Source organism: Schistocerca gregaria, chromosome X (genome assembly GCF_023897955.1).
Source record: "Schistocerca gregaria isolate iqSchGreg1 chromosome X, iqSchGreg1.2, whole genome shotgun sequence".
Lineage (NCBI taxonomy): Eukaryota > Metazoa > Arthropoda > Insecta > Orthoptera > Acrididae > Schistocerca > Schistocerca gregaria.
The window spans coordinates 468,831,302-468,845,596 of NC_064931.1; the positions used below are offsets into that span (position 1 = coordinate 468,831,302).

A 14,295-nucleotide genomic window follows, 5' to 3' on the forward strand; every position below is an offset into this window, starting at 1 on the left:
GTTTGGGGAGTTTGGTGGCTAGCGGAAAAGTTTAAACTCAGAAGAGTATTCCTGGAGTCACTCTGCAGCAATTCTGGACCTGTGAGGTTTCGCATTGTCCTGCTGTAATTGCCCAAGTCCGTCATCTCTCAGAGTCGTATCAAGACGTATCAGGGATCCCATTATCATTCCAACTGGACACGCCTCACACCATTACAGAGCCTCCACAAGCACGGACAGTCCCCTGAAGATATGCAGGGTCCATGGATTCATGAGATTGTCTCCATAGCTGTACACGTCCATCCGCTAGATACAATGAGATACGAAACTCATCCGACCAGACAAGATGTTTCGAGTCATCAACAGCCCAACGCCGATGTTGACGGGTCCAGGCGAGGCGTAAAGCTGTGTGTCGTGCAGTCATCAAGGGTACACGAGTGGGGCTTCTGCTGCGAAAGCCCATATCGATGGTGTTTCGTTGCTTCGTTCGCACAGTGACACTAGTTGATGGCCCAGCACTGAAATCGGCAGCAATTTTCTGAAGGGTTGCACTTCGGTCAAATTCAACGACTCTCTTTAGTCGTCGTTGGTCCCGTTCTTGCACGACCTTTTTCCGTCCGCTACGATGTCGGAGATTTGATGTTTTACTAGATTCCTGATATTCAGGGTACACTCGTGAAATGGCCGTGCAGGAAAATCCCCACTTCATCGCTACCTCGGAGATGCCGTGCCCCATCGCTAGTGCACCGACTATAATACCACGTTTAAACTCACTTAAATCTTGATAACCTTCCATTGTAGCAACAGTAACCTATCTAACAACTACGCCAGATACTTGTTGTCTTAAATGAGTGTTACCGACCGCAGCGCCGTATTCTGCCTGTTTACACTTCCCTGTAGTTTCTTTGACCCTTCAGTGTTCAAATGGTTCAAATGACTCTGGGACTTAACATCTGCGATCATCCGTGCCCTAGACTTAGAACTAGTTAAACCTAACTAACCTAAGTACATCACACACATCCATGCCCGAGGCAGGATTCGAGTCAGCGACCGTAGCAGCAGCACAGTTCCGGACTGAAGCACCCAGAACCGCTCGGCCACAACGGCCAGCCCGACCCTTCAGAGTATCTTTTATAGTTTTCTGTAATAAACAATTGAAACCTACTCTTTCTTTCTGAATCAGCGGTAGGGCAATGCTGCACGTCGCACCTTATGTAAATGTGACCTGTTGTAAACGTAGAAGTTAGAACAGTTACACAGTTATTGTCCTCGCTGTAAACAAACAAGGGCTGAACTGTCTGTGTTTCTTTCCATTTGTCCCTTCTCTTGTTGTTTGCAGACTTCGTATAGTAAAGAAAATGTAGGTCATTCACTTCTAACGTCGCATTTCGGAAGCTTATACTCTCACATTTGTGGCGCAATACGGTAGTTGTTTGTTTCCCTGTACTTCACAGCCGGACGGTGTGGCCGTGCAGTTCTAGGCACTTCAGTCTGGAACCACGTGACCGCTACGGTCGCAGGTTCGAATCCTGCCTCGGGCATAAATGTGTGTAATGTCCTTAGGTTAGTTAGGTTTAAGTAGTTCTAAGTTCTTGGGGACTGATGACCACAGATATTAAGTCCCATACTGCTCAGAACCATTTGAACCATTTTTGTACTTCACAATAAACCAACGGGGACCGCGTGACCCGTAAAGGATATAATAAATATTACCTCAAAGTAAACGCATATTTGTCTACCCAAGTAAAGAAGTACTTCCTGCCACACGCAAGATTCGAATCCAGAGCCTCACGCACTAAAGTCTTGCACGTAGGCCCTTTGTCGCACCGACGTGAGTACTTGACTTGGAACGATGTGCAGCACTGACCCCTACCGGAGAGGGTACAATCGACAAACCCAACCACTGCGAGTGCGGCGAGGTAAGTCGTCTTATGGCCTCCCTTATTCAAGATTTCTCGTCCACTTTTAGAGCATTTCCCTACATTTGCGGACCCATCTGTCTCACGTTAAATTCCTTGTCTCGGCGTCATCTACATCGCTTCGGTAGCTTCAAATGTTAATAAGAATCAACCATTTCAATCAAGACACATGAGAATATAGTGATATATTTTTCTAAATACTAAATTTAAAACATGATAAGTTGAGGCTGAAATAAAGCTGCCAACATTAGACCTGCTGGTCAATAATAATTAGGAAATAAACTCAGGTTTATTTCATTTTATAATTCAAAGTAAACTTGAAAAACAGTGTACGTAAATAAAACGTATGCAAAAAAAATTGCAAAAAGGAAGCTTTTCCATCACTAAAAACAAGGGTAAACGACACTTAATGACTGAAAAGAGTATCAGCACACTTTTTCACTCATTTGTCTTGGGTAGAATTACTTTGAATTAAATGAAGAACATCAACATTGTCCCGATGTAAAAGTGGCCGTCTTGTGTTGAAAATAAAACCAGTAGAACCAAAATTTCTTTCAGAAGCAGAAGTAGATGCTTGTATAGACAACATTTTTCTGGTGACCTTCTGAAGAGTCAGAAAATTAGCACGTTTTCCAATAGCAAACTTTTTTTTTCATTTTGCAGCTTTGATTTAAATGACTCTCCAACTCATCTATTGGAGTAAGACTATCATCGACATGTTCCCATAAAGCAAACTTCTTTACTTTTCCTGGTAGTGGAGTTTTTTTAGGAATTTGATGAAAGAATTCCCTCTTCAAGGCTTGTGCAAGCGTCTTTAACCATAATGTTTTTAACTGGGTTGAAAAAGTACAAAAGACCTCTTATACATCTTTTTGCATATCCGCGCCAATGTGAGCCCTACTCTTCATGTAAGAGTTTATTGAAAATTAAGGTATTTGAACTATTTCACTCAATTTTAGGATTCTGCCAAGGTTTATCACAAATTCGATCGGGTGATCTGATAAAGTATTCTCATATATTCGGCAATCCTTTAAGCGTAAGAACATCGACTTTGAACCTATGAGGCCTATGCTGGATTCGGTGACCAACCTTGGTTTCGACTGAGAGTCGTCAGTTCCCTTAGGAATTGGTCACTGGTGAGCTATCAATGTAGCAATAAAAGTGGTGTACGTCTTACCTCTGCCATGTCTTCAAGCTTATTATCTTCAGAAGTCATTTTCAAAATACCAGTTCGTGGCCAGAGAAAAGTTGCTACCTCATGACACCTCTGGATGATTAACTTTTCCTCTATCTATTATTTTAGGCGTTTAATTAAAAGTCCTATTTCAGAGGCTACTCTGTACTGGAGCTCCTGTCTCAGTCGCTGTAATAGTATCATCTTTCATGGTATCTGAAGGCGCAATGTAGGTGATTTCCCCAGTTCTAATTCCTTGGACGCCTCTTTGACGGACTGCAAAAACCCTTATGTTTTAAAAGCTGTAATATAAACGATGACGTATAAGAATTACAACAATAGAATAGCACACATACCGTGATGAGGAAAGAAATTAGTACTTTCATCAGCGTGATATCAATTCCTTTGATTCGACGACCTATTCTTTCCTTTCTTTCACCGGCGTGTTATCAGTTCCTTCAATTACAACTATTTCTCCCTTCTTAGACAGCTTTTCACAAAAGACGAATATTGGCTTTCTACCGATTCTAACATTGTCAGCCATGTATTCCAGCAAGCGTAGAAAAAAAATGGTTCAAATAGCTCTAAGCATTATCGGACTTAACATCTGAGGTCATCAGTGAACTAGACTTAGAACTACTTAAGCCTAACTAAGGACATCACACACATCCATGACCGAGGCAGGATTCGAACCTGCGATCGTATCAGGCGCCACACGGCGCTACGTCCTCTAGTCACGGCTAGGCAGGAAGGGCTATACAAAGAGCTATTATAAACTGGTCTTCGCCCGGCACAAATGAGTTACTTTAACATCCATTTAAAATATCTGCAGTGCGTTTTAGCAGCTAAAATGAATCCGAACTAGGGAATGTGTACAACTTTATATAATCAATACGTGATTAAGATTGCGGAGGCATGAATGAAAATGTCAGTTTTAGGTCATGCTAAGTCAATGCACAAACGTCAAACGAAGTAGATATCTAAGGGCTGGTGCCAATATATCATGCCAACGTCGGAGGCAGTAATTTAAGCACTGAGTGAACTTGTGTAGGGTCGAATCAACTGTCTCTGAGAGACCTGTTCGCCATTTCGATACAGTTTTGCTCTTACAGTGATTCATGTATGGAACTAGAGAGTAGAAGAATGTCCTACATAACCGGTGGGCTACTACTGGACCATGCAGTGTGACAATAGCTCGAAGGGCCGAAATAGACCGTAAGGCTTCGTCCACAGTATTTGGTGCACGATGTGATATTGTAACAGCTGTAGAGCTGGCTGCGTTGACGATTCGATTTGATGCCGTCTGGTATGACCAGAGTAGGTGCTGGGTATACCATTTCACCGGCTTCAACTTTTCAGAAATATAAGGATCTTAAACTGGTACGCTGGAGTTCTCACAAGTAAAATGTAATGTTTTCTGGTGAATCCTGCTTTGACAATACACGTTTCGGACCTTACCGATGCAGCCGTGTTGTGGCAGTCTATAGCGTTGACCGGCAAAGCGGACAAACATCACATGGGATAATTTGTGGTAATATTTCATATAAGAGACGACACTTACTGGCGCTGACTTCAACAGAAGTCATTATATCCGAGAGGTTTTAAATTCAGAGATACTGTGTCTCTTTCAACTCCATATGCATATTCCTGCAGTTTGTTAGCTAGCCTTCGTTGAGGAACAACCTGTATTACATGTCCCCTGGCCAACACGTTCGATTAACATGTTGTTTATCGAAAATGTGTACGCATGCTTCGTCGACATCTTATGCATCATGGTCCAGCAGCAGCCACCACTGATGGTTCTCTGTAGAATGCATACAAGAGGTGTAGGTGTGACTTCCCTGGTATGGTATAGAAATTCTCCTTTATTCTATGCCACAACATTATGAGAGTTATTTCAACACGATGAATCCCCAGAGTCAAAAGTTCCAGTTTTTTTAAATCTTTAATTGTAATCATCTGTGTATTGCCTGGCATCTAGTGTGTTGTATAAAAATTCACTTCAAATACGTCTACATTTATGCTATAGGACTTTTGACAGATGTTACTGTATTTTATCGTGGGACCTGTTTTTTGTCAATGACTTTGTTTCACTGATTCTGTGGCCGTTTTCGTTTCCAGCCTTCCAATGCTTTTATTAGTGGCATTAAATCTACAGTTGAGAGCATTTCCTAAATTTGACAGCCACTATCACAACCCAAATGATTGTATCTTAGGAGATCTACAGCACATTGCTGACACGAAGAACACAATTCTTACGCCACGATCACAGTGCAGAATCGTTTAGTGTTCCAAGATGACGGGTTTCAACAGTCTCATGTTTCACTCATTTGATCTAAGAACATGAAGAGGATGAGGGGAAGTGGAGGGGGGGGGGGGAGAGGGATAACAGTTACACCTATGTAAATAGAAATTTCACGTACGTTATGAAACTTGTAATAAAAGTGCCACGTTACATTACATGAAGTCAAAGTAAAAACGGCACTCCACACATATACTTATCTTGATAAGAAACGCATAGATGCATACAATTGATAACATCCTCGTACCATTCCATGTCAGTGTCGGACATGACTCCCCCAAGCTTGCCGCACTTCACTGGCTACAAGCGAAGTGTTAACGTAAAGGCAAGGACATAAGTAGTATGAGGGCTTTATCAACTATATGTTTTTACTGGGATATGTATATGTGGGGACTGCCTTTTGTGCTTTGACTTCATGTAATGTAACATGGCACTTTTATAACAAGTTCCATAAGTTACGTGACATTTTAAATTTTCTTTAATAGGTGAAATTAATTTTAATATCTCCCCCCCACCCCCATCTTCATGTTCTCCTCTTAGATCAGATAACGGGAGCATAATAGCTTTCAAATGGTCATCTGGGACCAAAAAAGTTTCTATACTAATGTCGCAGTGTACGAAGTGTGTTCATCACCTCCAGCCATACATATCGCCACAGAGCACAACACGTGCACCTTACATTGCGGACAATCACAGGGCACCGCTGTAAAACAGTAGTAGAACCGTTGGTTCTGTTGTGGGAGGAATTTATAAAAATACTTGCCTTCTTCAACATCTACTTATCGTGAATCTTCTTTGTAGGATGCAAGCTGCATATGTTCGAAGATAGACAGATGATTATCGTTAATCTCTATGACCTCTTTGTAATCCTTTTGCAGTGCTTTCGAGCGTTACTCCTATTTCCATCACAGAGGTGGAGTAATAGGAAGTATCTTTTGCTCGCTTCGGTACCCATTGTAGCAGGAATTGTTCCGGCGTAAAGATGAGGGACGCAAGAGCAGAGAAGGCTGTGAGACGACGTCAGCTAATAGCACGCTGACTAAGACGTCACCACGACAGGAGCGGCCTCTTCAGGAAGAGAATAGAAGCGCCGCCACTGCCAACCTCGGCCGGACAGTAGTAGACTGGCACTAGCAGACCCAGCATCAGAAGAGGCATCATCCTAACAGTTATATTGAGAATTGTGCCTTATATCAATTGTTTACATGGACTTCGTATACAGCGAAGGACATAAATTGTTTGCATGTCGCCAATCGCTTGCGACACGTTCTTGTAAACCAAAATTGTCAATGTGCTCTATTGTTGTAATAAAACCCGTTAATTTGATTCTCTTGAATCGTTTTATAGCTATCCGGGAAAGCAGCATCCTTTAGGCACCCCATAAAAGGCGAGTGGGCAGGACCCCACAGGGATAATGAAGAATTCACTATAATTCCTCTACCAATACTTCCTCCGCTAAGGAGTAGTTTCATAATTTTAAATTGAATGTGACTCTTTAAACTTTAAAATTTACTTTTCAGTTAATAAGTTGTCTTTTCCACATCTACTAAATTCCGACTATGCATAAATAATCGAAAATCAGACGTATGGTTTTTCAATAACAGATGCAGCATAATAATTCTAACATGTTCACATCGCAGTCTTGTTCGTAGTACCAGATATTTGCGTCACTTGACTCATTCCGGCTGTGACTAACTGATGTATCGCGCACACGGTGAAGACTTTATGAGTTAGCAAGTATCATAAATCGACGCGCAAGTCGTCTAAACAGTTACAACTTACACAGCGCACTGTTTAAAAGAATCAGATGATTTTAGAATTTTATACGTTGTACATAAATGAAGGTAGAAGCGAGGGGTGAATTTAATGTACACATAGAAACAAAAAGTTTAACCTGGCGCCAGCTGTAAGTCCCCAGTATGGATCTACCTCGTCCAGATCGCTCGCTCTCTCGTTCTTCACCCAACGTGCGTGGAATCGAGGCAGCAACAAAAGGTGTTCTTGCGAGCTCCATTTCAACAGGGAAATTTCAGTTAAAGATGTGCGGCGTGATTTTCATCGAGGATACAGCGCTGGGTCTCCTTACCATCTCACTGATACACCGACGTAAGAATCGTATGGATCTCGAACTACATCAGTGGCCTCCATGGTCGCCTCATCTTGGGATATGTGATTTTTTGTGGGTGTTTGTGAAAGACTCTGTCTAAGTTCCTCAACTTCCAGCAACATCAGGTGAACTGCCACGCCACTTAACAGCAGAAGTGAATACTGTGACTCCAGATACGCTCGCAAAAGTAGGAGCGATTTGACTATCATCTACATGTTTGTCTTGTATCCAGTGGAGGTCACAACAAACGTTTGTGAGACGTAAATGAAAACATCTTTGCCAACCTTACTTGTACAAAGTAAGCCTGTTATCTGTAGTGTACTGCTTCATACACAACGGTAGACGAGAGGTGGGCTACAGAGTGGTGCAGCAGCTTCCGTCGTAGGGAATTTAGACAGGAACAGAAGTGATTAGCGAACACATAAAAACAGTAAAGAGAAGTTTTACTTAACTTACAGCTTTCTCGAAAAATGAAGAAGAAACTTTACAAAAGAACAAACAGCAATAAAGTCCAGCTCTTACGACAAACAAACTAATGAAGAGCGTGCAGTGTGACGCACAAATGACTGTCGAATGCTACTGAGACTGAAGACTGTCGAAGACTGCGACTGAGGCTGCGTCGTGTAGCTGCCGCCTGCCGTGCTATATCGTGGAGGCAGAGGGCGCTCGTAGTAGGAACCGCTGAAGGCGTGGCTCAGCGGGCGCGCACAAGTGGATTCGCCGTTCCCCCGCGCGACCACTATCGGTACCTATCGGAAAAGTGCATTTCCGTTACCAACTGTGAGACACCGCTAGGTGTGGTATCGATCTATTGTACCACAAAACCAAGGTTTTTTGTGCATGTATATAACAGGTGGAATGACTTTTGCCCTCTGAAGTGCAGTGTGCCCTGACATGAAACTTCGTGGCAGATTCAAACTTTGTTCCAGACAGGGACGCAAACACGGGGCCTTTACCTTCCGCGAACAAGTGCTCCATCGACTGAGCTATCCACGTACGATTGTGACCCTGCCTCACAGCTTTACTTCCGCTAGTACCTCATCTCTTACCTTCCGAACTTCATAGAAGTTCGTGCTTGGATTCGAGTTCTGGTTCAGAGCACAGTTTTAATCTACTAGGAAGTTTCACAAGAGATAGGCACTCGTCAAATCGGGTGGTTCTTTTGAAAATAGAAACTTCATGTTTCTATGCGTAATTTAAAATTTATACAATTTTATATCTTCAGTCTTGTAGGAGAGATAGTCTTTGAAATCTAATGAATATTTTTCATGCGTCCTGTATTGCGGTAGAGCGGTAAGTGGCGAAGTTCTCGGAGAAGCATGCAGACTAATCATATATCCTCCCCCTGAAGGAAAGGTACCCCTCCTGGTACTTTATATTGTTTTATCGATTCTTAATGAAAAGAATCTTGGTGAGAAACACCCCCCCTTCCACCCCCATCTTTCAGTTCCACTCAAATTTATTCATGAAAGCCAAGTATCAGAGTTAAACGCAAAGAATCATGGACAGAAAGGAAGGAGACGAAGGACGAAGAGATTTTGGGACGAATAAAGATGTACCGAATAGGACGCCTGTGATCCTAAAAAACGGAGACTAACCAAATATACAAAATAAGTAGTTACGGATTTTGTTTAATAAATGAAAAGTTGAAGTAACTGAACAGAGCATCTTACTCCAGTATTTACTGAAATATTACTACTGAGAAAAAATTTGTAATCGCAAGAAGACTTTCAGTAGCGTGGCGAAATGTCTTGCCTATTTTTAACAATGTTTTATGATGTTCAGCGAGTGGACTGATGTATTTCTTTTGCAGAGGAGTTCCAGTGGGACGTGGCCGGCTGGGGTCCTTGCGAGATAGTGCTGCCGCCAAAACCTCGCTCAAACGCCATTAATGAAACCAGACCTCGCATCCGAGAGAACCTGGGCGTCATGCAAAGGAACGTTTCCTGCATCCTCATCTCGCACGAGACCAGGGTAAGCAACTGCTGCCGTCATCACTTCTCATCATGCAGTGTGCACCTCACATCTACCATATTTGTCGTAATCCGATTCTCAGTGTCTAATTCTATGACTTTCATGGTTAAAATATGCATATGGGAAGGGATCCTAAACAGGTAACTTTTAGGGGTAGAAGTAATGATTGGAAAAGAAATTTTGTGGTTTCTTCAGATAAAAAAAAACTATCATCTTACGCAAAAACTGAGGGTCACAGCAACTGCTCAAACCGAATATTTTCAGCCTCAACACATGTATTTTAACACACTTCCATTAACATAATTAAAGTTTTAGCTCATGTTAAGTTGGGCCAGTTATTTCCACACTTTCTATAGTTAAGGTTCAATTAAAGCTCTACCAGTTCTCTTCAACTATATTGTTTGAAATGTGCATGTCATATGTAAATTGAGGGTTGCTTACTGACGTATCTTCTCTCATTCTATCAAACACTATAACTTCAGTTTCTACTGTTGGAATAATTCCTTGACAAGCACTTTGCCTTACTCTCTGAGGATTGTACGAAACTGTTTCCCGTACCTTTCTAATCACGGCCATACATTTCTTGCAAACAGACGTAGCAAAACGTATCTCTGTACATCCGTTCGGCATTCCGAGCACTAGATCCTGGTGCACCATATATTAAATACATTGCTGCAAGTTCCTGTAACCAACAGTACTCTATAATCGCACTGTAACCAACGTCCAACTCCACCTTGGACACACCAAATCGTTTTTCAGGGACCCGGCAGACGCTTGTTTGTATGAAACATAAGCAGTTTCGAAATACTTGTCTCATACACATTAGTCATTCAAGACGTCGTACCGCCTAAATATTCATTCCCAACCGGTATCTCAGAACAACTTAGCTTCTCCTATCATTTGCATAATTGTGACCCTAATGTTTTTGGATATTTCGTACGTTAAAATAAACTCATAAGTCACTATTCTTCACTATTCTACTTTATAAATTCTCTTTTTTATGTAGGCCATAACAAGTTTCCAAAGACTTTCCCCACACAGTTACTGAAACTGATTAAAGCATAGGTAAAGCAAACTGTTTAATGAAACTTTGACTGTTGTTTGTCTATTTCGAAGTGATAATTCTTCTTCATTAGTCACCGAAAATTTACCTGTTACCTTCGGGTTATACAACGTGAGACGTCTAACTTATCCACGTCAAATTACTTTTGACCCGATGAAGAAGTTTGCAATTTGTTTCCACCTAGGTGAACAGTGACCATGGTCTCATGAAAAAAAGCAGTGCGTTCTCGCAACTTCATTGTTTACCAGGATATTTTGTCGTTTTAAGTGGAACGCAGCTGCTGTTTGCTGTCAGAATAGTAGATCTCGATGAGACAAATTCTGTGATATAACTCTTTTGTACCTCTAGAAAAGTATCGCGGAGTAGAAATACATTGAGTACAGAGGTTTTTGTGTCTCGTTATGGCTGCTGAATGGCGCCGCTCCCCGGCCTTTCACAGTATTATGCAAGGGATCTAGGGATCTTAGGCAACCGAGGCAGCAGCTACGTGATGTTTGAGCTATTTTCATCGGAAACCTATGCCGTCGAGATGGTTCAAATGGCTCTAATCACTATGGGACTTAACATCTGAGGTCGTCAGTCCCCTAGACTTACAACTACTTAAACCTAACCTAAGGACACCAAGCGCATCCATGACCGAGGCAGGATTCGAACCTGCGACAGTAGCAGCAGCACGGTCCCGGACTGAAGCGCCTAGAACCGCTCGGCCACAGCGGCCAGCTATGCCATCCAGACAACAAATACGTCGTCAATGTTGTGTTTCCCCTTCAGATGAATTAACTATATTGCTGTAGAGCCACTAAGTAGATCGATTTTATTATGAGGAATGCTAAAATTCATTTACAGTGCATTACTTGTAAGACATCCATATAGCCTCATCATGAGTAATACATAAACCATTTTGAGAAGTTTAATGCCGTTAGCTAATGAAGAATTGTCCGCCCCGATAGCTGAGTGGTCAGCGTGACGGACTGCCGTCCTACGGGCCCGGGTTCGATTTCCGGCTTGGTCGGGGATTTTCTCCCCTCAGGGACTGGGTGTTGTGTTGTCTTCGTTATCATTTCGTCCCCATCCCGCGCGCAGGTCACCCAATGTGGCGTCGAATGTAATAAGACCTGCACCATGGCGGCCGGACCTGCCCCGTAAGGGGCCTCCCGGCTAATGACGCCAAACGCACATTTCCATGAAGAATTGATTTATATGCTTTTCATTTATGGTGAATTTAATCAGAATACATCTAGACAACACTGGCTTCCGTCGAGAATAGCGTAAACATCACTTACCTACTGGCTCACAGGCCCAAGTTTCCTTGGAGAGTGGCTATAACTTCCGAGTGCGGGGCACTCAACAGCCGCTATATTCAATGTAATTCTATCACGGGATTTCTCGTTAAATCTATAAAAGTGTGACATTATTGAATTTGTCTCATCGTGATCTGCCACTCTTGTGGCACGACATAGTATAGTTCCATGAAACAAGAAAGGCTGAAAGTTAAATCTGTGTTGTTAATAAAGTGACGAGAACGCATTGCTGCTTCTTCAATGGGCCCCTGGCCACTGTTCGTCAAAGTGAAAACGGACTGAAGATGTCTTTAAAATGTGAAAAGTAATTGAGTTTAGGCACAGTTCAGGAGCATCAAGTAATTAATAAGGAAACTAAAAATGGTGCTCAGTTTACAAGCAGCAATATCACTGTGGATGCTGAAATACTGAACACGATAACGCTTTCCAAACTGGAATGTCCCATGCGTCTAGCTCTAGCTAACATTCCGCGTTTAAGGTCTGTTGATTCCCTTCATGCTACCATAATCAGGTCGGAAACCCTTTCACTTGAAACAGCTGCCTACAAGTGAGAGCTCCGCTAGTACACTGCCCTTTTATGTCGTGTGTACGCGGTACTACCGCCATTTGTATATCTGCTTATCGCTATCCCATGACTTTCGTCATCTCAGTGTATGTATAATTGTGTCTGAATAATATCAGAATATCTGTGTTTGCACACTATGTCGATCTCTAGAAGGACATGATACGAAATAGGTCCATGGCATTCTACAGAAGTAACGTAAAGAGACAGGTGTTTCTCACCTTCATACACCATATTCTGATTAGAAAGGACTATGGTCCACGCTTCGTCAGACTGTCCTTGCAGACTTAGGTTTCCCATAGATTTACCAAAACATGACATGAAAATGCCAGGAAGGCTTTGGATACACCTCGCTTGATTTTCTTCTCAACATTCTCCAACTGATGTAATGATCTACGCGTAACAGTAAACCCCAATCGACCTTCTTCGTGTTTTTATACGTGCCAGTCTTGACGGTACACACTGTTCTAATCAGATGTGATAATAAGACATGATCCTTAACAAATATGAAGAACAAGAAGTTATAAATACAGCCTTCTCCCAAAAACTACGTAAGTACAGTTCTCTCTTGAGCCAGAAATTGTAAAATAAATTTAATTAAATACTGTTTTGAAGCAGAACTTGTTTATCTGTTTATTTTTGTTTATAACGCAGTCTTTGAGTTAGTGGACTACACAGATACATCCAAGAAATAGGTAACTAAAAAATTCGACGCTTCTGATAAATGCAAAGAAATATCATGTATGTTCAGTGGCAATCCGTTCTTTTCGAAAACCAGGACATTAAAGAAATATATGTTTCACAGCATTCAACTTACTTTAGCTATTTAAGATTCACCCAGACGAGGACGACACGAAAAAAATGGACTTTATGACAGCTCTCATTTATCATTCGCTGTCATTAATGTTCCTAGCAACCTCGGTGAAAGAAAAACAAGGCCTCCCTAGAAATAAATTTCATCGGTAAGATGGGCTAGTCAGCTCTTCACTGAATGAATGTAGTGTTAACGTGTCGAGTCATATTAAAAACATTTTCTTTCAACCATTTATTATTGCGGAACAGCCTCTGAAACTATGGAATCTGGAAGTATCTAAATATTATAAGCTGCTATGTGAGGCGACTTGAAGGCTCGAGAGGTTAATTTTATCTTTCTTAAATGGTAAAATTCTAGATGTAATACTGCAAAAACATTTATTCTGAATGGTTTGCGCCAGTACATATTTCTAAAGGAATCTCAAAAGCAGTGGACAAAATTTTCTTATTACGTCGAGGTATTGTTTGATGCCTCCAGTTGTGGCCCGAAGTTGCTCTCTTTGAAGTGAGAGACGTTGGTCCCACGCCGGCGAGTGACTAAATCCTTTGAGAGCCGTGTTCTGTGGCTTTTCCCTGGGTTCCTCAAGTACCCGAACTTCAAAGCTGCCTGTATGCAACAGGCGGGCTCGAGCAAGCACTCTCATTCTGCAGCTTTACAAGTCCATTTACACAGCGCCTCGCCACGAAACATCGACGAGGGCTGTGGTTTTAGAGATTGTTATTAGCCGCCGCCAGTTACCTTCGAGTTACAAGATAACCTGCCTTCTGGCTAGTATGATTATATATCCACTGATACAAAAAACTATTATCGTATTGATTATCATTCAGCGACTTTTCTTTACATTCGTTACGTGTTCTTTACAAACAAATGGTTGCAGCTCATTAAGGTATATGTCATCCTCGTATTTATACTCTTTTCAGTTACAATACTCATCTCCAATATTAAGCATATACTTGTTTACAACTTTTATTATATTGTCCACACTTGCCGTTGCCATGCGCATGTACACATATACAATAAAGCAATGCTATAGCCTTGTCACGGCGTGACTTGCATTCAGGTAAAACATACAAAGAAACTCCATGAAAATGACAAAGTGA

At 41.8% G+C, this 14,295-nt stretch overlaps 1 protein-coding gene across 10 annotated transcripts in view; it reads left to right on the forward strand.

Annotated features, from left to right (window-relative positions):
• The window catches only part of LOC126297914 (thrombospondin type-1 domain-containing protein 7A-like), a 1,219,654-nt gene that overhangs the window by 460,672 nt on the left and 744,687 nt on the right, over positions 1–14,295 (forward strand). For all 10 annotated transcript variants that reach the window (XM_049989225.1, XM_049989222.1, XM_049989223.1 and 7 more), the window contains one exon: positions 9,295–9,455. In XM_049989225.1, coding sequence (XP_049845182.1) covers positions 9,295–9,455 — 161 coding nt within the window. The remainder of the gene's footprint in view (positions 1–9,294; positions 9,456–14,295) is intronic.